At 37.4% G+C, this 23,566-nt stretch overlaps 7 protein-coding genes across 9 annotated transcripts; 2 read left to right on the top strand and 5 right to left on the bottom strand.

Moving 5' to 3' along the window:
- Positions 1 to 48: 48 nt before the first annotated feature.
- LOC17897772 (leucine-rich repeat protein FLOR 1) lies at positions 49 to 1,840 on the bottom strand. The gene has a single exon (XM_006303136.2). The coding sequence runs from the start codon at positions 1,789 to 1,791 to the stop codon at positions 409 to 411; it is 1,383 nt and encodes a 460-aa protein (XP_006303198.1). The 5' UTR covers positions 1,792 to 1,840; the 3' UTR covers positions 49 to 408.
- A 1,642-nt stretch (positions 1,841 to 3,482) lies between these two features.
- Positions 3,483 to 4,897, bottom strand: LOC17899931 (probable LRR receptor-like serine/threonine-protein kinase IRK). Its single transcript, XM_006306224.2, has one exon. It carries the CDS (start codon positions 4,887 to 4,889, stop codon positions 3,513 to 3,515), a length of 1,377 nt encoding a protein of 458 aa, XP_006306286.1. The 5' UTR covers positions 4,890 to 4,897; the 3' UTR covers positions 3,483 to 3,512.
- Positions 4,898 to 5,149: 252 nt separating this feature from the next.
- LOC17896958 (NAC domain-containing protein 13) lies at positions 5,150 to 7,545 on the bottom strand. Its single transcript, XM_006307155.2, has 3 exons — positions 7,293 to 7,545; positions 6,019 to 7,044; positions 5,150 to 5,792 (listed from the first exon to the last, which is right to left on the bottom strand). Exons 1-3 carry the CDS (start codon positions 7,462 to 7,464, stop codon positions 5,392 to 5,394), a joined length of 1,599 nt encoding a protein of 532 aa, XP_006307217.1. The 5' UTR covers positions 7,465 to 7,545; the 3' UTR covers positions 5,150 to 5,391.
- Positions 7,546 to 7,981: 436 nt separating this feature from the next.
- On the top strand, positions 7,982 to 8,899 carry LOC17898624 (uncharacterized protein OsI_027940). Of its 2 annotated transcripts, none has more exons than XM_023789765.1 (5): positions 7,982 to 8,068; positions 8,136 to 8,290; positions 8,372 to 8,403; positions 8,492 to 8,531; positions 8,663 to 8,899. In XM_023789765.1, coding segments are annotated over exons 1-5 (294 nt in total). In that variant the 5' UTR covers positions 7,982 to 8,066; the 3' UTR covers positions 8,728 to 8,899. The 2 variants fall into 2 exon arrangements, with proteins under 2 accessions (XP_023645533.1, XP_023645532.1); XM_023789764.1 differs by having other exon boundaries at positions 8,660 to 8,899.
- Positions 8,900 to 9,650: 751 nt separating this feature from the next.
- On the top strand, positions 9,651 to 11,822 carry LOC17900679 (glucan endo-1,3-beta-glucosidase 11). Its single transcript, XM_006307512.2, has 3 exons — positions 9,651 to 9,901; positions 9,992 to 11,148; positions 11,480 to 11,822. Exons 1-3 carry the CDS (start codon positions 9,847 to 9,849, stop codon positions 11,561 to 11,563), a joined length of 1,296 nt encoding a protein of 431 aa, XP_006307574.1. The 5' UTR covers positions 9,651 to 9,846; the 3' UTR covers positions 11,564 to 11,822.
- Positions 11,823 to 12,015: 193 nt separating this feature from the next.
- LOC17899972 (putative ubiquitin carboxyl-terminal hydrolase 11) lies at positions 12,016 to 17,484 on the bottom strand. Its single transcript, XM_023777312.1, is given in 13 exon segments — positions 12,016 to 12,144; positions 12,236 to 12,660; positions 12,663 to 13,155; positions 13,245 to 13,502; positions 13,579 to 13,749; positions 13,837 to 13,977; positions 14,057 to 14,431; positions 15,235 to 15,333; positions 15,416 to 15,475; positions 15,588 to 15,732; positions 15,851 to 16,063; positions 16,136 to 16,282; positions 17,474 to 17,484. Coding segments are annotated over 13 exon segments (2,667 nt in total).
- A 197-nt stretch (positions 17,485 to 17,681) lies between these two features.
- LOC17899027 (serine-rich adhesin for platelets) lies at positions 17,682 to 22,443 on the bottom strand. 2 transcript variants are annotated; one of them, XM_023789174.1, is made up of 7 exons: positions 21,195 to 22,443; positions 20,710 to 21,068; positions 19,350 to 20,360; positions 19,113 to 19,259; positions 18,616 to 19,026; positions 18,388 to 18,510; positions 17,682 to 18,303 (listed from the first exon to the last, which is right to left on the bottom strand). In XM_023789174.1, exons 1-7 carry the CDS (start codon positions 22,072 to 22,074, stop codon positions 17,923 to 17,925), a joined length of 3,312 nt encoding a protein of 1,103 aa, XP_023644942.1. In that variant the 5' UTR covers positions 22,075 to 22,443; the 3' UTR covers positions 17,682 to 17,922. The 2 variants fall into 2 exon arrangements, with proteins under 2 accessions (XP_023644942.1, XP_023644943.1); XM_023789175.1 differs by having other exon boundaries at positions 20,710 to 21,065; positions 21,195 to 22,442.
- Between the last annotated feature and the right edge of the window lie 1,123 nt (positions 22,444 to 23,566).

Genomic DNA, 23,566 nt, shown 5'->3' with positions numbered 1-23,566 from the left:
GGTAGCAAACTAAGTTGAAGTGTTTATGAATTCAGGTGCACCTATCAAATGATGCATACATAAAAATATTTGAGATCATCCCTGGTGTAAATTATGGTGCAAGAAACATGCCATGGTCATTTAGTTTTGTAGATACATAGGTCATGTGGTCGATGAATATGAAGAAATATTATTTGGAACGCTAATGCAGAAGTTAAATTTTTATAATGCATAGTGATCAGTTCTTTGTTTCTTAATTATTTCACAGAGTATTTTGTTTCCTTTTGTTATATTTCAAGTGTATGGAACATATTGCGTTAAGGGTTTGAAAAACTATTTTCATTCTAGAGCTTTCGGATCTTAAGAGATACTTAGGTTTTATTTGAATTGTCGTGTCAAGGTAAAGCAGGATACAAACTTGTAGTTACTCTATATTGCCTTAGATTTGCAAGGAGGAAGTGGAGAGCCGCAAAGACAGTCGTTGCCGGCAAAAGCGCTTGCGGGAAACTTTGTAGTAGGAAGCTTTCCGCATAGATGGTTCTGACTAAGGTTCAGTTTCTTTAGTCCAACAACCGACTTGGGAACTTCCCCAAAAATCAAGTTCCTTGACAGATCCAAGACTTTTAGTGCCTTGTTAAAATTCAGCTTCCCCATGTCGAATCGGAGTTTATTCCCCGAAGCACGGAACTCTAGCAAAAGGTCATCCTTTTGGTTCAAGAACGATGCAGGGCTTCCTGAGATTTCGTTTTCCGATAGGTCAATGTATGCATATCCGTTGAGTTGTACCGGCTTTAAGTCTTCAAAGCTCATCTTGATCCCGCATTTTGCCAGCTTCAATGCATTTTTGTACGTCGACAATGTCATCCATTCTGGAATTGTTTTTAGGTGAAATTTGTTGTATGATAGATCGAGAGTGTCCATGCCACCTATAATATTATTTAACACAGGGAATGGATCGGTTAAAAGATTATGAGAGAGATAGATGGAGGTAAGTGCCGTCAGATTGGCAAAACTCATTGGCACAACCCCAGAGAACCGATTTCTTGAGAGATCCAAAGCGTTGAGGGCCTTCAACTTCGATAAATCATTTGGGATCGTTCCGGATAGATTGTTCTCGTTCAGTATGAGGTGTCTGAGAGTCGGTGCGAGGGTTGCAATGGACGAAGGAAGTTTCCCCGATAATCTGTTGCGGGAGAGATCAAGAATTTGGAGGCTCGTCATGGATTTGAAAATATTTGGGATGGTTCCAGAGAAGCGGTTGCCACGAAGCTTTACCGCATTTAACTGAGTCATATTAGATATGGAACGGGGGATGGGACCGGTGAAGTAGTTTCCCTCAAGATTTAACGTTTCGAGTTGGCGTAGCGTACCGATGTTGGCAGGAAGAGGACCGGAGAGACCAGTATTTACCAAATAAAATGCACGTAAATGTGGTAATTTGAAGATGAATTGAGGGAAAGAACCGGTGAGCTTTCGTTGAAAGATGAAGTATATCGACTCGAGGTGCTGGAGTTTGGCCAGGGACGGGGAGATAGTGCCTGAGAGGTAGTCTTTGTAATGACCGGATGTTCGGAAGATATTGAGGACGACAACGCGCTCACTCTTGCCACATTCGATACCGTTCCAGGCACAGCAAGAAGTACCTTTCTTCCATGAGCTGAGAAAACCCGTAGGATCTCGGGTTATACTTGCTTTGAAAGCTAAAAGACCCGCCTCGTCGTCAGGATGGCATGTGGCAGCTCCAGTGGAACTTAAACACCCAAGAAAGATAATGGCAATAAAGGTGAAAAGAGTGAAAGAACAAGACTTCATGTTGTTGTGTTGTGTTGTGTTGTGTTGTATTGTGTGAAAGCGATTGGTATTTGGTAAGCTATTAATAGTACAAAGGAGAGTGTACTCGAGATCTACGAGAATCAAAATTTTAGGTTTTCGTTTCATTTTCTATTTCTCATCAAACGTGTTTTTTGTTGTAACGAATTAAAAAAATCATATCCAAGAGTGTTTAATATCTCTATTAACAGATACGTCCAACACGTTCATCAAAAATGAAGCATTATTTTGACCAGACAAGTTGGATTATTGTATTAGTGGCTATAGCTTCATGTTAATTAACATTAACTAATTGATCACGTGAGACATGTTAGTTTGGTTTCCTATTTAACTAGTTTGTGTAGTCTTTTAGGCGATATAACATTAACCTCTTCTTCTGTCTCTTTCAGGTTATTACACGTGAGCCTCTAGTCAAGGCATCATGTATGTGTCATGGAAACTTCTCTGCTAATTTCTATTGTGGGTTATGATGTAACGTAGCGGAAGTAGCTAGGTATCGAGATTTGAATGTACATAAATTTAGAGATATTCATGATGTGATTAGTTCCGCCCATAGATGTCTCGGTTCATCGAGGATCATATATACCGGTAGCTAGATAGAACGTTTTTTTTGTTTTTTAACTTCGAGACTGAAGTCCGTAATCCTTCTAGGATCCGAAAAAGACCGGATGAAATCCTCTTATATAGAACGTTTTATTTATTTATTTATCTTGTCGTTATATCTGTGGGTGTAGGCTTGGGTGTTTGGGTATCCGTTCGGCTTCGGTTCGGATATTTCGAGTTTTTGGGTTTTCATGTTTAGAGATATAGAACCCGTTCGAGTATTTTTCAAAATTCAAAATTTGAGGATCCAAATATGTTCAAACTAGTAAAAAATCTCAAAACTTATATAATTTTGACAAACATTTACTTAGAAAAGGGTTTATAACTTTTAAAAAATCCAAAATATACAAAAAAAAACTGAATAATTTTGACATTATATTATTACTACATTATGTAATTATATTGTGGGTGCATTCGGGTATCCGTTTGGATTGGGTTCGAGTTTTCAGGTTTATAGATATAGAACCCGTTTGAATATTTCTAGATTTCTGGTATGGGTTCGGATCGGGTTCAGATCGATTTTTCGGGTTCGGTATTATTACCGAGGACTATGTGGGTTATGGAAATTATGTTACAAAAGCACATAGTACAAATTTTTACCAACATTCACTAGTAGAAAACAAAGCTAAACTTTTCTTTTTTCTTTTTCTTAAATGAATGTTACAGTTATTTAACAAAAAAAAACCCTTGTTACAATATATGTATCCTTATCTTGATAGTTGATTTGAATGAAAAAATAAAAAGAACCGTAGAGTAGTTATATTTATAAGGAGGATTCGAGTTTTTTATAGAGGATATTTAATTGAGAATGAGCCGATCGATGAACTTGATCAACTCTCTGTACTTGGGAGCTCAGCTCACCATGTCGACGTTTATTACGTTCAAACCAAATTGAGTGAACAGTGCTTGGAATGTAAGCCGTAGAATAAACCTTGTGGTACCATCGAACAAAGGCAAACTTTAGTGATGAAGTAAATACTACTTTCATGGGTAAAATTTTGAGATTTCGTGTCTTAAAACATACTTTAATTAGTTTTATTATTACAAATCTTGTTTGAATTTACGTGCATGTCATGGTAAATCAAAATACAGAATTATAATTAATTTATAGCTTTACAAGGAGGAAGTGGAGAACCGCAAAGACAATCGTTGCCTGCAAAAGCGCTTGCGGGAAACTTTGTAGTAGGAAGCTTTCCGCATAGATGGTTTTGACTAAGGTTCAATTTCTTTAGTCCTACCACTGCCTTAGGCACCTCGCCAAATATCAAGTTCCTTGAAAGATCCAGGACTTTTAGGGCCTTGTTAAAATCCAGCTTCCCCATGTCGAATCGGAGTTTATTCCCCGACGCACGGAACTCTAGCAAAAGGTCATCCTTTTGATTCAAGAACGATGCGGGGTTTCCTGAGATCTCGTTTTCCGATAGGTCAATGTATCCATATCCGTTGAGTTGCACCGGCTTCAAGTCGTCAAAGCTTATCTTGATCCCGCATTTTGCTAGCTTCAACACGCTCTTGAACGTCGAGGAGGTCACCCATTCCGGAATTGTTTTTAGATGAAATTTGTTGTATGATAGATCCAGAGATGCAATGCCACCAATAGTGTTATTTAAGGCAGGGAATGGATCAGTTAGAAGATTGTGGGAGAGATGGAGAGTGGTTAGTTCCGTCAGCTTGGCCAAACTCATTGGGACGACGCCAGATAATCGATTTTGTGAGAGATCCATAGTGTTGAGAGCCTTCAACTTCGAGAAATCGTTTGGGATCGTCCCTGTTAGATTGTTCTGGCTTAGTATGAGCTCTTTGAGAGTCGATGCAAGGTTTGCAACGGACATTGGAAGTTTCCCGGACAATCTATTGCGGGAGAGGTCAAGAGTCTCGAGGCTCCTCATGGACTTGAAAATATTTGGAATGGTTCCAGAGAGGCGGTTGCCACCAAGTTTTAGCCCAGTTAACCGAGTCATATTAGACATCGAGCTAGGGATCGGACCGGTGAAGTGGTTTCCCTCAAGATTCAACGCTACCAACTGGCTTAACGCACCGATGTTGGCCGGAAGAGGACCGGAGAGACCGGTATTAATCAAATAAACCACACGTAGATGTGGTAATTTGAAAAGGAGTTGAGGAAACGAACCGGTGAACTTTCGTTGAAAGATGTAAATCGAGTCAAGGTACTTCACTTTGGCAAGCAACGGCGAGATAGTGCTGGGGAGGTAGTTTTTGTTATAAACGGCCTCTCCAGCGATATCGAGTGTTACTACCCGCTCACTCGGGCCGCATGTGATACCATTCCAGGCACAGCAAGAAGTATTTTTCTTCCAGGAGCTGAGAAGGCCGGAAGGATCTTGGGTTATACCAGCTTTGAAAGCTAAAAGACCCGCCTCGTCATCAGGATGACACCTTGCAGCTTCGAAGGAACTTAAACATTGGAGAAAGATAATCGTAGCAAAGGTGAAGAGAGTGAAGGAACAAGAGTTCATGTTGTTGTCTTGTTTGAGTACTGAAAGCAAGTGGGAAGCTATTAATACAAGGAGGTCGACTCGAGATCTTCAAGAATCAAAATCTTAAGATCTCATTTCCTTTTCTCTCTGCCTTTTTTATTTCTTCTTAAACGTGTTTTTATTTGGTTATATAAAAAAACTAACCTGAGGAAGACAAGTTGACGTAATTAGTGGTCTAAATTATCATTCACAATAAAGGCTTAATCTGGATCTAGATAGTAATTAATAAAAAAAAATCATATTGAAGATCATGAAGCATTATATATATATTGATACAAAACAAAGAAAAATTACCCATAAAGTTAGATTTAACAGTAGGTGAGAAAACTCCCATGAGAAAAACTGATACTAAACAACAGCTTATGAATCTAACAGTGTAAGAGAATAATTACAATGACTTGACTCGGTAATGTCTTACACAAAACAGAGCCTTTCTTTCTCTTAACCTTCATTCAAACCTCTTGTATGTAATTTTGGGTTTTCACCACAACAGAGACCTCCCTGAAAGTCCCATTGTTCCTATGATCACCCAAAATAAAGCACATAGAGCCCCAATGATCGACAAGCAGAAGAAACCCTTGCTCTTGTTGTTCTTCTTGTCGGTTTTTCCTCCAGACTTTTTCCTGTTCACAGCTGAATCACTAGCCATGACAACAGCATTACTTTTAGAAGCAAACCTGAAAAGACCGCCACTGTTGGACATTCTGACAAGGTTCAGTTTAACAAATGGGTTCTCTGAAGCATATGCTGGATTTGCAGGAACCGATTCCAGGAAAGCCCATAGACTAGAAGCAAACTGACTTGACTCGTCTTTTGCTGCTTCATCTTCCTTAGTTATACTTGTACCAGAAGGAAGAGGGTTTGTGAATTTAGATGGATCACCTGCCAAGAGAATATGATTAGGAAAATTGGCCTACATATGAGGAATCGAAAGATGGGTACATAAAATATCTAGGATGGCCTCATATCCCCATTAGATGGTTTAAAACATCCATGTAAGATGAGCTCTAATTAACCGAGAAGCCAGTGGCTTTTACCACAATAAGATAACATTTTAGTATGCAAGTGAAACAGAGGTATTTAGGAATCTGTTAATGTTTTTAAGTACCTGTACCAGGCACCTCAACAAACCGGGCAGCAGTGAGTCTGTCATTGTTTGGCTCCTGCATCAAAGATGATCCACTGTTCATCTTTCTGGTATAGCTGTTACGGAGTGGCCAGTTGCTAGCTTGATTCTTCCTTGTATGCTGCGGGAACTGGTTATTATTAGCCTGGTCAGTGACCAAAGAAGTATTCATCAGAAGGCTTTGTTCAAACCCGTTTTCGAAATGACCACTGACAGGATCTGGCTCAAGATTTCTCGCACCCAAATCACAGAAATATGAATCGGCATCAACGAAATCATTATCATTCAGGACACCAGAACTATCCTGGTTCCAGTCCTTCTGCATGGCTTCCACAGAAGTTGGTTCAGGTTCAGGGAGCAAAAGATCATCAATTTCCAAATACATATCCTTTTCCAGGTTCACCAGATTATACGATTCGACATGAGAGTCCAGTCCGGAAACCCCATTCAGCTGCACGGTTGGACCAGGCTGATCGCTAACCTGTCTCATCAGCTCCTCAATATCATTATCATCCAACTGAGATTGGTTAAGCCCCTTCGACCACAAATTACTATCAACACCATCTGAAACAATAACCTGATTTGCAGGAACATGAACTACATCAACAGGCTCATCAACCTCATCACCCTCTTCAACCCATTCTTCTTCAATAAAAGGAGCTCCATATTGCTCACCATTCTTAGGACCAGACCCACTTTTCTTATAAATCTTGTAAAGAACATAAGCATCCTTAACATCTCCGCCACCACACCTCTTGAGTTCCTCTTCGTGCATAGTGTACTCGTGCATGACCCAATTAGTCCGCTCGCCATTAGGTGCCCTGCCTCTATGGAAAACAAGTGTCTTCTTCTCCCCAACCGGTCTAGAATCACACTTAATGACTCTATCTTTCCCTGTTGCTTTCCAATAGCCACGGTCAGTAGCTCTACTTGATCTACTCCCATGTTTCCTATCCCTCAAGCTGAAAAAGAACCATTGGCGATCCCTAGTCTTATGCAACGCTTTCTCTACATAAAAAAGATTCAATTTTTCGAGTCAGAAGCTAATAAAAATCAAACCTTTAGAGCCATCATCGACCATATATACATATACCAATCAATGAACAAAACCTATAAATCGCATTGTGGGTCATAAAATTAAGATTCTTGAACTATGAACTCATCGAATACAGAGCAAATCGACCCCAAAGAAGGAGAAAGCAAGTAAATTTGAAGGAATTGAAGGAAGAAGAAGATTGAAAATGAAAGAGAGGTACCAGGCAATTCCTCAGGATCAAACTTGTAGACATCAGTCTCGCCGATTGCTTCGACTCTGAGCTTTTTCCGACGGATCTTTCTCTTGAGATAATACACAACAAGCTCCTCATCCGTCGGATGAAACCTAAAACCTGGAGCTAAACCTCCGTTCTCACCCGTCAAGTCCATCATCACTTCGTCTCTCTCTATCACAGAGAATTATAAGAAAGAAAGAAAAAACCTAAAAAGTTTAGATTTTTGTACCCAAAATGAAAAGACAGGTCGTATTTTTTGTAACTTTTTCATTTAATTTAATTGGGGTATTTTTTGCTTGGAGAGGAAGGTTTGGATTTGAGAGATGACACGTAGGATAAGTGTCTGATTTGGAGAAAGCGTGAGATGCACGCGCTTTTAGTAATAATATGGGCCTATTCAAAACTGGGCCTTTGTTCTCCTCTGTAGATGTCCATAAAATTTTTGCATTTTGTTTACCTCTCTAGAACACAACAGAAGTATCTAGAGAGCTTTTGGTCTGTATAATTTTTACACAACACATTTGTCTTCTCTAGAACAATTTGTATCTTTGGTACTCTGTTTCTTGTTGAATAATGAGAAATCCAACGGTGAAGTGGGCGCAAAGGTCTGATAAGGTTACGTAACGTTGGAATTGCCAGATGCTGAAGAGGTAAATATGAAGCTTGAGCCACAAGGCAAGTTCTTTTTCTATGCTACGAGTGGAGCTAGTAAGACACCGTACGAGTTGGAACTTGATCTGTTCGACAATGTTGATGTGAATGTAAGTATAAAGCTTGGCTTTGATTGTCCTTTTAAGTATTTTTTTGTAATCACATTTGGATTGGTAGGAGAGCAAGGCGAGTGAGCTCGAGGTGTATATGTTACATGGTGAAGAAAGCTGAGAGCAAATGGTGGAACAGATTGATTAAACAAGAAGGGAAACCTCCTGTGTACTTGAAAGTTGATTGGGATAAATGGGTTGATGAAGATGACGAAGATAAAGGTATGAGAATGATTAGTTAATTGCCGTGAAAGAGCTTATAGTTATCTTGACTTAGCTGACTCTTTGATTATTTACTAGCAGGAGATATGGACTTTGGAGATTTTGATTTCAATGTAAGATCGATCATTTTGCTTGAAAGATATGTAAAAGTATCAATAAGAAAGGAAACTAATGTATTGTTGTTGTTTTGTTTGTTTTAAGAGTCTAAACATGGGAGACACTGAGGGTATTGAAGATGAAGGTAAGGATTTGGACATGTATAATAGGATCTTGATTTGGTGCTCTGTTGAGAAATGGAATTAAGTTTTTGTATTGAGTACATTTGAGGATCAAGATTGGTTTAGTGATGAGATGTTTTAATTCTTACAGAAGGTGATAGTGATATGGAGGAGGAGACTACAGAAGAGTCAAAATTAAGTAGCGGAGAAGATAGTTGAAGATGAAGATGCAAAGAAAGATGAAGCTGCATCAGAAGCGAAGAAGAAGACTTAAGCTGATCTTGATGATCTTGCACCTTTCTCTTAGAATCTTGAAATGGTATGTGGCTTTTTTAGCCTTTAGGCTTCTTGTTGTTAGTTGTTGTGTTTGTTTAATGCGAGAAAGAAGAAATAATCTTACCGTTATATAAGAAGTAGTATATAGTATTTAGTTGGGAAAAGTTTGGGAGTTGAAACTAAGAACGTGAAAGCTGTAAAGTAAGCAAAAGTGACAGCCTACACCAAAGAAGGCTAATCGAAGAATATGTTCTCTACCTAAATAGAAGAACCCAACAACTACTATATTATTTATGATTATCCGAAATGTAATAAATATAACACAAAAATAAAAAAAATATCAATCTAAAATGATTATCTATAAAAACAATATTTTTATTAGCAAATAAATATCTTACTTCCGACAAAATAAAATCAAATCAAAAATACAAAGAAATATAGAAATATCTTAAGGTAGAAGAAGCAAAATTGTACAATAATAGAGCCGACCGACCTATGCCGGTGCAAACGCCACGCAAAGATCAGAGCCATTTATCAGAAAAAAAAAAAAAAAAAAAATTTTTGTCAGTTTCCCACAAATTTATTTTTTTTAAAAAATTTTTAAAAAAATTCTAAGGTTTTTTCAGAATAATAAGTGGATGAATCGTCCATGTGAAGGAAGCTTTTTTCTAATACATTCCCTTTTCTTTTTCTTTACTCCTCTCTAGATTCGTTTCTTTTACATTCTCATATTATTATTATAAATTACATGTATTTTGTCTTGCTATCAACGCAAGTTCATATCGAAAAACTCTTTAAAAAATTGTAATCGTATATTTAGGTTCAATAATTCAATATATTTATTTATTTCTATAAACATATTAATAAATAAAGTAAGTGAAAAGATAAAACGAATCATAAACTCACATCACACACACACAAGCTCAGCTTCTGACAACATCCTACACTGTTTAATAAAACACACAAACCTCTGCAACTATTGTCTTCTTAACACACTTCTCTCTCTCTCTCTCTCCTCTCCGCCGGAATCCACAACCACCGGCATTCTCACCGGGAATCCAAATGGAGCTTAACATCTTCCACCGCTCTTCTCCCATCTTATTCCTCCTCCTCTCAGGTAACTTCTTCCTTTACTTTTTATATCCTACTTCACTAACAACGACGTCGTTTTGCTAACCTTTACTAAAACTATATATTATACACACAGTAACGTTTATATTCCCAACGGCGATAACATCAATCGGAGTAAACTACGGCCAAATCGGAGACAACCTCCCACCACCGTCCGAAGTAATCCCACTAATAAAATCAATCGGAGCAACAAAAGTAAAACTCTACGACGCAAACCCACAAATCCTCAAAGCATTCGCCAACACAGGGATCGAGTTCATCGTCGGACTAGGCAACGAGTACCTCTCCAAGATGAAAGATCCATCAAAAGCCCTAACATGGATCAAACAAAACGTCACACCATTTTTGCCGGCGACTAACATCACATGCATCACTATAGGCAATGAGATCTTAGCTCTCAACGACTCATCTCTCACCGTTAACCTCCTCCCTGCTATGCAAGGAGTCCACTCTGCTCTTACCACCGCCGGTCTCTCCGGTCAGATCTCCGTCACCACCGCGCACTCTCTCTCCATCCTCAAAACGTCTTTCCCGCCTTCCGCCGGAGAGTTTCAGCCGGATCTGGTGGATGCACTCACGCCGATTCTTGATTTCCACCGGAAAACAGAGTCGCCGTTCTTGATCAACGCGTACCCTTTCTTCGCTTATAAAGGAAACCCTAAAGAAGTGCCTCTCGACTTCGTTCTGTTTCAGCCGAACCAAGGAGTGGTGGATCCGACCACCGGGTTTCATTACGACAACATGCTCTTCGCTCAGATCGACGCCGTGTACTCTGCTTTAGCGGCGGCGGGGTATAAGTCGTTGAGAGTTGAGATATCGGAGACTGGTTGGCCGTCTAAAGGTGACGAAGACGAGGTCGGAGCTACGCCGGAGAACGCGAAGAGGTATAACGGGAACTTGATTAAGTTGATGATGAGTGGTAAAAAGACTAAAACACCCTTGAAGCCTAGCAACGATCTTAATATTTACGTTTTTGCCCTTTTTAATGAGAACTTGAAACCTGGTCCGACCTCTGAGAGGAACTATGGGTTGTTTAAACCTGATGGGACTCAGGCTTATTCGCTTGGGTTTACTTTAAACGACGTCGTGAGAGGAGCTAGTGGTGGTGGCGGTGGTGGTGGGAATAGTAGTAGCAGCGGAGGAGGAGGAAAGACGCCGGTGCTACCGGTTTCTCCGGTGGCTCCGGATAGTGCATCAACTGGCTATTTGGCTATTTCCTATGCTCCCGTAACGGTAAGATTCTTCGAATTTTACTTTTCTCGTTAAAGTTGTTTTTTTAGAGTAAAGTATAAGATTCGATTTTTTAACCTTAAGTTAAAAACGTTGTCATGCACTAAAACATTTTTAGTACTTTACAAATGCTTAATATTAGTATTCGTAGGATTACAAGTTTTGTTGTAATCCAACTAGTATTTATGTAGTGTGACTATCAAGTTTAGATATCTTTCTTTTTCAGGGTTAATCTAGCTTAAATCTCTGTCTTTTTGGGGTTAAACTATGTTTAATTTTACTATTGAGTGTATGTGAAGTGATAAGATATGCTTTTATGCGAAAATTATTGCAGGGGAAAAGAAAAGGGAAAGGTGAAGTATTGTCAATGGTGGTGATGAGTATGTTATTATTATTACTGGCGAGACACTTACTTTGATTACACGAAACTGAGTTTAACACTTAAGAGAAGCAAAAGCTGTTACACCAAAGTCTTTTTGCATTCTTCCAAATTCGAGATTACTACTACTACTACTACTACTTGAGCTATCTTCACGGCTATTTTTTTTACATATAATATGTTATGTTAGAGATTCATTTTGCACCTTTATGTAGCATTGAGGATTCACACTCAAAATTCACTTATGTATTCCCAATCAATAAATATTATCTTAGTGAGGATCACATTTTTTGGTTAATAACTTTTTCTTAATGTTTTGTATTATTATTACCTTATTTAATAAAAAGATTTGGACATTCTCAAAAATGTACCAAATGTTGTAAGAGATTTGAATTTATGGCCGAAACCAAACTATAGCTAGCAACTAGCAAGACATGTTTGGAAATGATAACAAAGTTTGTCATAAATTCTAAAGTTTTTGAGTAATCAACTTATGTCTCTAATACACTTTTCACTCTTTGATAGAACAAAACGTAAGCAGCCGAAGTCTTGATCACGGATTCATTCACGGCTGAAACACGACTATCATCAAAATGATACCATTTGTTCTCATCCATCAACTGCATAAGCAAAACAAATCCACACACACTCATTAGTTTCCATGTATTTGTCATTAGTTGTAACGCAAAGTTAGTAATAGTAAAAACTTACCTTAACGTAAGCAGTATAGTGACCATATCCCATACCACCATGATGATTGATAATGGCATACAAGTTGTAAAGATATATTTGACCGTCTTTGTTCTTCACGTACTTGCTTAAATTCAGATCGTGAATCGGAAAATTCACTAATGTATCAATCTTTTTTCTGAAATGTGTCTTGTACGTGAACCGTTTCAGGTGAAATACAAGAACATCTGGCAACTTCCACAAGTCTAGCTTCTTATTCGCTTGTCTATGTTCTTTGCAACCAGGACAATACCACATATTATCTTGTCCTAATGGCTCTTCTTCTAGAAATGATTCTAGACATGAAAACAAAGATACTTCCTCTTGCCTTGTCATCTTCGCCAAAAAATTTCTTTTATGAACCATAGGTAAATCATTCAAGTAGTCTGAATCATATTCTTCATGCTAATTTTGTTCCACTTGACTAAAACCTTTGTAACACTATGAGGATTCACAATGGAATAAGACTCAAGCGGCTTGAGATCGGAAGAATGGTGATCTAGCAATAAGAGGTTGAATGATAACTCTTTATCATCAACTACATTATCCTCTATTTTAGCGTCTTTGGATGATTCATCTACAATATATGGATTGTGGCCATTCTTGTTTCCACTAGGAAATATAGATGGCATATGAACTCGGGTTAAGGGAGATAGCAATCTAGAAATGCTTGCAGCAATTTCAGTTCCAAGAAGTGGTTCTTGGTTGATATAAATGACAAAGGGAGTTCCAAATAAGGAAGCTAACTTTTCTTGCTCCCCATGAATAATTTCAAGTTTGACTTGTCCTGGTCCTTTATGAATCTGGTTGAACCGATATGCGACAATTTGGTTATTGCCTTTTATCTTACTTAGCAACTCCATCGGATTCTCAAAATATTTAAATACCTTGTGCTCAAATACCTGGAAGGATAAATATCAAGTTTTAGTTGAGTCTTGTTTTTACAAGATGTAAGGATAACATATAAGAAATAGAATCCCAAAATTATGACCTCTACGAGTAAAAGGCTTTCGTCGTTTTTCAAGCAGCAAGCAATGCCTAATGCATTAGTTAGATCTTTACAAGTACCATATCTCGGAACTGTTACAGTGTATGGCATTGGAAGACGGCTTCCATTGCAATAAAATACTGTAACAGTCATCGATCGAGAGAGACTTGCTGGCAACGGCAAAGACAAGTACATGAATGGATCAAAGGTGAGTGAGACTTTTTCACAATTTGGACAGACCAGTGTTGACTTGTATTGTCCCTGAAGTGAAAAACACATACATCATAAGAATTGGTCTAAACAGACAAAGAAAATTCAATAACTTCTAAATACTTACTTGGTAGACATCAACTATCACAGAGTCATTTCGAGACTTGTGATATTTCCACATTTCTTCAGCTACTTCATCATCTTGATGACCATCTGATTCTTTAGCTTCAATATAAGGTTTTATTTTTACCCTGTTCAAGTCTTCATGTAGCCCGTCCAATAGGAAAGCCAACATTTCCTAGATAAAATGAGTTTAAATTATCATATAAGAAAATATAAAGAATGAAGATGCACAAAAAAAAACATTAAGGAGAACATGAATTACTTGAGAATCATGCTGATTATAACCACTAAATTGTGGAGCAAATCGAGCCAACTTTGTCTTAAAGGCGCCCGGCGCAATAGTATTATCTCCAGTCGACCATAATCCCCTCAAAAGTTTGCCAAATTCAATTGCAAGCTCACCCTGCATTAGATCTTTGTCAATGGCTCTTCACAATGGGATATATAAGAAACAAAAACCACATGAACTCTCAAGTTCTTACATGCATTCCCAAAGGGTTTTCGGCATTTATGTCGTAGCTGTAATCTTGCATAAAATACTCAACAATAGGTGGTGTATGCGCCAAACATTGAAGAGTGCTATTCATGAAGCAAGTATTCCCCAAATTTTGCAATCCTCTTAAACCTCTCCTCTCTCTTTCCCTAAAAGTATTAGAGAAAAAAACATCTTCCAAAGTGTTTCTCCCAAAGAGGCTATACTTGGAACCATTGGAGTGACCATATGATGTTGTTCCCCCACCATGCTCAATATCCATAGCATCTGAACTCGTAGGCTCTATAGGTACTAATGATAGTTTATTTTTGACCAAGCTCATGTCAATTTGAGAAGGTGTAGAACCATCAACTTCGAGAAGAATCTGTATAAAAAGCACACATCAATGCCAAACAAATATATCTTGTAAGGTTCCACAAAGCTTGTGAAATAGAGCAAATAAATTAATGCAATTAAATTTGTGTTTAATCAATTTTAATGATTCTAACTACTCACTACGTGAAATAAACTTTCTCAATATTAATTTCTAAGCTTCTTTTATTGTAGAAGAAATATTATAGTTATGATTGATTTTATTAGTATTACATAACTATTTCGTTTTTTGAGGTCGGATAACTACTTTTAATTAATAAAATCAAAAAATGATATTAGAAAGCCAAATGATTTTGTTATCCTAGTTTCATATTCAATTTATAAAAGATCTACCATGTCTAATTAATAGTTTGTAATAAACTAATAATTATGTTTTCCTTTCTTTTTCTATCCAACTTAATTATGTTTTCCTTAGAAGCTATATATATAAAGATATCTACTTTTAAGTAATATGAAATACAGAATAATCAATTTTGATAACTCATTTAAGCATATATCAATATATACTTAACTAGAAATTATGTATACATTGTATGAATCATGAATGTAATAGTTAACTACAATCTAGTTTTCATGATTCATGTATATGTAAGAACTAATTTTTACTTTTATTAATTATAAACCCACGTAACGCATGAGACACTTAATTACTTAGTTTATGATAAATAAAAGAAAGCCTCAATGAAAATTTAAGAGATCAAAAGCACAAAATACAGTTTACCAAAAATATTGAGACCAAACATAGATCATTAATGTCAAGAAGCATCTATCTAAGGGTTTTCAAGACACACTTACATTCTGGTTTGGTTGAAGGCACGATTCCTCCAAGCTTTTGGCAGATGAAGGATCCAAGATTACGTTTTTCTTGTTTTCGAAGTATCCCCAAATGCGAGCCTACTTACACAAAACAAATATCGAGCAACCAATATATACATCGCCTAAGACAATGAAAAAGAATAGAGCTTTGAGCAAATACCTTATCTTTTGCTACTCCTCTTATAACACAAACCATGTCATAAAGTTGACCTATAGAAGCCTGGTACATCAACAAAAGGAAGCAAAGCAAATGTTTACGTTTATTGCAAGTTATTGTTTGTTCACAGCCTAAAATTTAGAATGCAAGGTAGTACGAGAGGGCAGTACAATACCTGTTTGCTTAACCTAATGATGGTAGTGCTTTCGTCTCTACTGTCTCTCAACTTAAGATAAAGTGGATAAACCTCCACACTAAAGCTCTTACTATAAAACCCTTGGCGTATCATCTTCCTTTGTATTGGAGGACCTCCTTTATACCTGAAAGATATATAACCAAATAAGCCCATTGAAAGCATCCCTTGACAATATATACAAGAGGGCATCATAACATGAAGTTCCCTATTATGTTACTATGTAGAGCAAAGGAAATAATCACCATTCGACGAGTTTAGTCCAAACTTTTTGAGGAACTAGAGCATAGTCTACCCCTTCTTCCAGCATCATTCGAAGCTGCGGATCACTAGCTTTGTTTTCGCTTTCAATAATATCATAATTGTCAATTGGTCCAGGCCTTCTAGCTTCAGAAGGCTCTTTACTAAGAATTTCTTCTGTTAGTAGCCCAACAAATCTTTTCCAGCTTGTATACCACCTGCACTAACAGAGTAACATTAAAATACATCCAAAACTAGGCTAAGGATTAGGATATAGTGAGAAAGGTGACCTGTTTGATATAACGAAATACAAGTTTCCTTCTTTCAAATCAGCCTCTGCTTCGCTGATCAACTCAGTGACAATACGTCTCTCTTCTTGTGGAGTACATGGAAACTCACAAACTCTGATGGATTCGGAATTATGTTTGTCATCGTATCTGATTCAAACTAAAAATTAAAAACCAATATGTCAAAAACACTGAACTATAAAATGGAGGTGTATTAGTATTGTAAGTGATTTAAGTTTTCCTGAGTTTTTTTTTAATGATTTTATTGAACTTCATATGATTTTTTATGGTAAAATGTTTTCAAATTCCACCTAAAACTATGAGATTTGGGTTTACGAATTTTTAACAAAGAAAATCGTCTCAAATCCTATAAACTGCTTCAAAATCGTTAAAAATAAAACTCACAACTGTTTTCAATAATAGTGGATTTTAAGGTAGATTTCTAAATCATTAGTTCCATAACACTAGATTTCAGTAGATTTTCTAAAATTTATGATTAAATAGCAAAGAATTTGAATTTTACTAAAATCACTTAAAATTCTTGTTTACACCGCTCTAAAAAGAGGTGAACCACGCGGGAAATATTTGAAATTTCAATCGGGATATATCAAACGTACATTAGAATCCGAAGAAACCGAGAAAATTCGAGAAATTGAAGCAATCCCAAATCGAGATAAGCACTTTTTCCTCTGTCAAAGACATACAAAGACGAAATTTAAGAAAAGGAAAAGAAAAAGAAAACTAGATTGGAGGTAGAGGAAGAGAGACATAGAGAACATACGACGTCAGAGAGAAATCGACGGAAATGATAAGAAGAGAAGAAGAAATTTTGGTCCCTTTTAGTATGGTCTTCTTCTTTGATCTTCTTCACTAAACAACAACCACTTTGGTTCATATTTTATACTATTGAAGTATTTATTATGATGATTATTATTATTATCATTAATATTAATATCTCTATGATATCTTACTGTAAATTAACTCTTTTTAAAATCTTCTTTTAAAAGAAGATAATTTTTATCTTTGAATTTATAGGTATTGAAATTTTATTGATTTATAAATAGTGAGATAATTATATTCCTTACCTTCAAAAAGAGCTAAACCTTTGTGAAAGAAAAGTATATCAATTTTATTTGTCATTTCCTCTTAAGTTTTCCTATTTAGTTTTGTGTAAATAGAAAATTGACACATTCATATGTATTTTATGTAAATATTGATTTTTGTTTTCAAGAAAGATAGATATTATTTTGCATTTTAGAATATTTCCTAGAAGGGGAACAATGGTCAAGAAACAATATATGTTTTACAATTGTTGGTATCCTCTAAATAATCTTAGGTTACTTATTAGACATTTGTCTATTGAGAAGAAAAGCTTTGGTAATGAAATCACCAAAGTAGATGCAACTCCATTCAATGTTTGTAAATGTACCTAAAAAACAAACTCAATCCAGTACACAATCACAAAAATTAAGTGAGTAATTTGATTGTATACTCTAAATTTTATTAGAAATTTGAAATCTATACTGAAATTTAAAAACATTTGAGGCAATAAGATAAGCAGACATACATCAAATTAGACTTTTGTTCCTAAAAATTATATTATACCACAAAACCACAAATACAGCTCAGAAAATGATACCATCCCATTCCCAATATTGGCCCTATAGAGAAGCACAAATTATTGGTACATTGTCTATTGAGAAAAGCTTTTTGGTAAAATACACAAAGCTACATAATGCATACACATATACAGTACTTTCTATATTACATAGGGAGAAGAGAGACTAGAGTCATGAAGTGGCTTGAGCTTCTTCAGAGCTACTAGCTGAGACTTGTCGTCCAGCACCAGCACCAGTAGTGTGGCCCTCTTCTTCTTCTTCCTCGTCTTCGCAGAAGACACTCTCCTCGCTTGTGTCCGAGAACGCACCTTCCTCATCTTCTTCGCTTACCTCGTCTTCTTCTTCTTCGTTTCTCTTCTTTCTCAACACTTTGACGCCTTTTCCTTGAAGAGAGAGCCTTCTTCGTTTTCTTGCTTTCCTTTTTCCTTTGGGAAACTCTTCTCCTTGGGAGTGATGTTGTTGCAGTCTCTTCCTTCCTCCCTTACTGTTTTCGTTCTCATCTGACTCCTCCTCTGCTGCATCAAGCTTCCGTTTCTTTTTCCCCGAATTAGTCTGAAACCACAGCAAATAATTAAGATGATTTTCATTGAGAGTTGAAGAGAACAGGACAAATTTATGGAGAGTTGGTATACAAACCTTGGGGCCACGATCAACCAGACGAGCCCACTCGTGCCTATTCCTCAGGCAATCAAGAACAGCTTGTGAATGGCTTGAATATGCATATCGTTCTCCGTTGTGTTTCCTCAAGTGAGGCCAGTGCTACAAGAAAGAGACCAACACAACACATTAGAACAGCTAATTTGTTACCTAGAGGATGATATGTCTCAATTCAGAAATATATGTGGTAAGGAGATGTAATAATACCGGCAAGACTGCGTTACACAGCTCCTCATATGCCATCCTCTTGCCTTTGCTCATGATTTCATTGATTAAGCCTGGCAAAGTTCGATGTACTGGAGTACCATTATTCCTAGGGGAACTGTGTGGAGAAGGCTTATTGTGCTCATTCAACTCGCTGGATGAACACGGTCCGCTGCTTGTGCTTGTAGTCGAGTTTGGTGGGAGATGTACTTTCCGAGAGGAGTAAGAAGAGGTTTTGGGGGTTTCATTTTCTTCCCCCTTGGAACGTAAACTCCCTCCTCTGCTTCCACTGTCTTGTTGTGTTCTCCTATCAGGAGAACGACGCGTTTTGGCACTCCTTGTACTACATCCATCATCATCACGCAAATTGCGGTGACCTTCTTTGGATGCATCCTTGTTTTTCCTTCTGGAAAACTAGCCAAATAGATACATAATCAGCCAACAAGCTTGAGCCTAAAAGAGAGTATAGGCTAAAAGAGAAGATGGAATTTATATCATACCGTTGTGTGATCCTTGCTACCAGAACTAGAAGTGCGCTTAAAACTAGGAGCGGTTGGAGACAGGGGCAAGCTACCAGGCTGTCTCATGCGCGGGACACGAGGAACCCGAGGAGAACTATTGAGTTGATGGTGCAGTCTTAACGCAAGCTGGTCATTAATGGAACAAACAAAACATGTCAAACCGTAGAAGAATAGAGAAGACGAACGAGAAAGAGAAAAAAAATCTATCTCACACACCTCTTCATCGCTCAAATTTGGAGCATTAGAAACTATAGACTGCACAGGGTTCTTAGTTGATGACTGGAATACTGATTGTCCAGGCTTTTCATTTTTCGGGAAGGTCCCTGGAAGCGAATGTTTATTAGGAGCATCGGATGAACCACCATTAAGCCGAGCTGCTGAAGATGTCTTTGAAGAAGAGGAAAACTCTCTTGTCTTGGAAACTGAAGAATGGGATGTACGGTTATGCTGCATTGATTTTGTAGAGGTAATAGGAAATTTAGGATGTTTCAGAGCTTTCTCTGAAGGTTCATCCTTCCCATCTCTCTCTCGGATCACATCACTGGAAGTACAGTCCTCGTCATTGGCATTAGCATCAGCATCAGAATCAGTATCATCGCCACCTGGTTCTTGCTTAGAGCCAGGATTAGAATTCCTGGAAGTTGAGGGCTTAGGATTATCGTCACACCTAGAAGACTTTTCTGTGGCTGAACTTGCTGATGTTTTTCCAATGCATACTACCATCTTAGGCCTGCCGTTTCCTGAAACCGTGTGTGGAGTAGGTCTAAAAGGCTTTGATGAATCGTGAAATAAACCAGATCCAGGCTTTGATTCCAGAATATCTTTTTCTGCTTCCGAAACCATTATTTCTTGTTTTAATTCAGAAGTTTTATCTCTATTGCCACTACTAAGTCCTTCTGATACCATACCAACAGGCTGCAGTCTGTGCTCATCAGGAAGTGAACTGCTCGGTCTCATTATGTTCAATTCAGAAGCGCCAGAGATATGAGATGTCGACGTCCCTGAAATTCTAGAATCCATAGGGCCTACAGCTCCACCGGCACCAGTATCAGCTGTTTCTTTTAGGAATTTGTTCTTCCTCGAACTGATATTCCCACTGGCATCATCACCAGTTTTCTCTTCAGATTCTCGTGCTTTACCAATTGTGGAACCAGGAGAAGGCTTAAGCGAACTTTCAGATGAATCGCCTGCAGTGTCTTCTGGAGCGTCAGCTATTGTGCCTTGTCTCTGCAAAATAAGAATTATCAGTTGCTTCCCCACTATTATCTTAAAACAAGAGTAAACCCTTTCAACAGAAAAGCTCAAATCATCAGTTGCTTCCTAAACTAAATTTAGGCTATGTCAATTCAAATAGTTGTGTAACATCTAAATCTTTTTTATTTGATTTTATCTGCTACTAAAGAGATGAAAATGGGTTGACTTAAGAACAACATGATGATAATTAATTGAAAGAAACATCAATATTCGATGCAAGATAAACCCCCTATGGCCTATGGTAGAGTAATATCTATCTAATCAAGACTACTTCAAAGGTAAATTTCATATTAGTATAAGTTTTCGCCAACATAGGACATACCTCGTCCTCCTTATTAGCCTCACTCTGTGGAACATCTTTTCCTCCGAGCACGGAAGGATCAGCAGCTGCAGAGCTCTTAAGCACAATTCGGAAATGATGACCAGCTTTCTCTTCCTGTTTTCCAGCACCATTAGCATGAACGTCAGAAAGATTCTGTTCTCTGGAGCATTCAACACCAATTTCTGAATTACCAGATTCATCCACGCCAGTTTTCAGAGAAAGGCCACCATCATTAGATTCTCCAAAAGCAGCTCTCTTGGCCTTTTCACTCTTCGTGATCCCAACGTTGCTAGCCAAACCTTCTGGTTCTAAGTCCTTACGAGATTCTGATGGCTTAGAATCACTCGTTGATCGAACTGCTAGTAATTTGAAAGAAACAAAAACGAGAGTTTATAAGAACTATAGATGGACATACATGTCTGGATGTGAAGCAAATAATGGAAAACTAAAGCCCGGTGATAGCATCAGAAGGTCTAATCACTGACCTGTTTTACCGACAAAACCTTTCTTATCATCCTCTTTTTTATCTGCAACTTCAACCTTCTTCTTGATCCGCTCTTTCGAGGCTCCAAACAATTCTTTTCTTCGTTTATTCGTGATCAAAGGACGAAGCAACCTCTTATCCTTCTTCATTGCACTACGAGACTGCTTCATCTCTGCATCCCCAGGGTCCTCCCAACTAATCCCATCTTTTGCACAACCATGCTTCAAGTCATTGGTTCCCTTAGCATCAAGACTCCTCATTCCAACCAAAGCACTCACAGGAGCAGCAATCACATTCTCCTTCGACATCGAAAATAAAACCCCTGCACCATTTTCCTCCTGATACCCATTCTCAATATCATCCTTCTGCTTCTCTTCCTCATCCCAGCATGGAAACTCCCTATACTTAAAGTTAAACTTCTTAGGCACATAACCAGTACACTTCCAAAGATCCCGGGAGAAAACCGACGACAACCCTTCAAATAGAGCCGGATCCCCGCCTGGGATACCTTGCACATGAACTTTTTCCTCGGTCGGGATCTCAGTCCATAACCTAAAAGGACGCTTCAGCGGAACACCCCGAGTACACGAATTCTCCATTCTCAAGGTCTTAGTAGGCAACTCAACCAACAACTGAGCAACCTCAGTCTCCTCACTATCATTAACATTGTTCTTGCTTTTACACTTATCACAAGTGAAAAGCTCCTCACCTTTAATATAACGAGAACAACGAGTATGAACCCAAACACCACAATCATCACAATTCACCATCTCTTCTCCATCATCGAAGTTCACACCACAAACACAATCCACAGTCCAGGATCCATCAACCCAATCCTCATGAGGATCCGTGCTAGAGAACCTATAAGATCTTCCTTTCATCTCTAATCTAACAAAACCCTAACCCCCAATTTCTATAATTCTTAGCCTAAACTACACAGAACAAGAAGCTATGAAACCAAAACCTAAAAAAAAACCCTATTTTTATAACAACCCGATTCGTCAATTCTAACAAAACCCTAAGAATCAAAGAAGCATGTTTCGATTACAAGAACTAGAGCTGTATCACCTGACAAGGAAAATTAGACTCAGACAGAAACAAGAACTCCACATATGCATCTCCGGGTCCGACATCCGATTGCCGAAGTACCAACGGAGCTGAACAGTTAAGGCGGCGGAGAGATTCGAAAATCCAAAGGGAAAGAAGTGGTATGTAGTTTTGATATTGTCGGAAGAGGAACTGAACAAGAAGAAGCTCTAAATTTTCCGTTTGAAGTCCGTCGCTGGCAAACTAACAAAGTTAATTTACCGTCTCAAGTCCGTCGAGCTCTTTCTGGGCTTTGATAATAATTATGGGCTGGGCTCAGACCCAGAGTCCAGACCGCATCTTAATTAAGCGATTTAGCATATTTATTACTTGATGTGTGACTTATGTTATCATGTCGTTTTGTATTGTATCGAGTATGTTATCATGTCGTTTTAAACCAATTTAAGAAAACGTTGTTAGTTACAAACTGATTTACTTATTTTTGTTATGTTTACACTTCTCACACCACATATGTTACCACTTTCTAACATTTATTCGACTCTTATACTCTAATATTTTTTTTGTGCAAATAATATACATACTTGTAAATATAAATACTAAAAAACAGTAAGGTCTTATATATAAACGAAAATAAAAATGTTGTCTTTTGAAAGAGAAATTGATGAAGGGAGCAGTAATGATAAGTAAGGAAAAGAAAGAATATATATACTGTATATAAAAATGTGAATTGTATTTATAACAAATATCTAATCACATCCTCCTATCTTTCACCGTAATAAAAACAAGTGCAAAAATATACTTACTAAGTGAAGACGTTTGTGAACAGTATACAAGTATAAATGCTTAACGACAAATTAACATTCATGTCAACATCATCTTTAATCAATCTTAAAGCGGAAGTTGCTGAAATCCCAAGAAGAAAAAATCATATTATTTAACTTAAATCTATAATTATTTGTTTTCTTTTTAATTAAGTTAAAATCGCTTTATCAATTATTAAAATAAACTTATCCTTACCAATTTCGAAGGAAAATTTGTTTGAACAATGATAAACAAATTAGGTTAAGACTGTGTTAATTAAAATTTAAAATTGATTATTATTAGAAATCTTTTTTATATAAAGTATAAACTAATGTTCATATAGATTTGAGTTTCTACCTCCTAGTCACTAAAATGTTGATCTAGTTTTGAGTCCAAGAATAGACTAATAAAATATACCAAACACTCCCCTCACTCTCTCCCCTCTCCGGTACCGTCGAATTCTACGTTATCCAATCGAACTCTCTCTTTTTCACCGCAGTTAAAACAAAAAGAAAAAGAAAAAGA

Source organism: Capsella rubella, unplaced genomic scaffold, assembly GCF_000375325.1.
Source record: "Capsella rubella cultivar Monte Gargano unplaced genomic scaffold, Caprub1_0 scaffold_1, whole genome shotgun sequence".
Taxonomy (NCBI): domain Eukaryota; kingdom Viridiplantae; phylum Streptophyta; class Magnoliopsida; order Brassicales; family Brassicaceae; genus Capsella; species Capsella rubella.
Note: the sequence above shows the minus strand (reverse complement) of the source record. Positions and strands in the feature narration are given on the sequence as shown.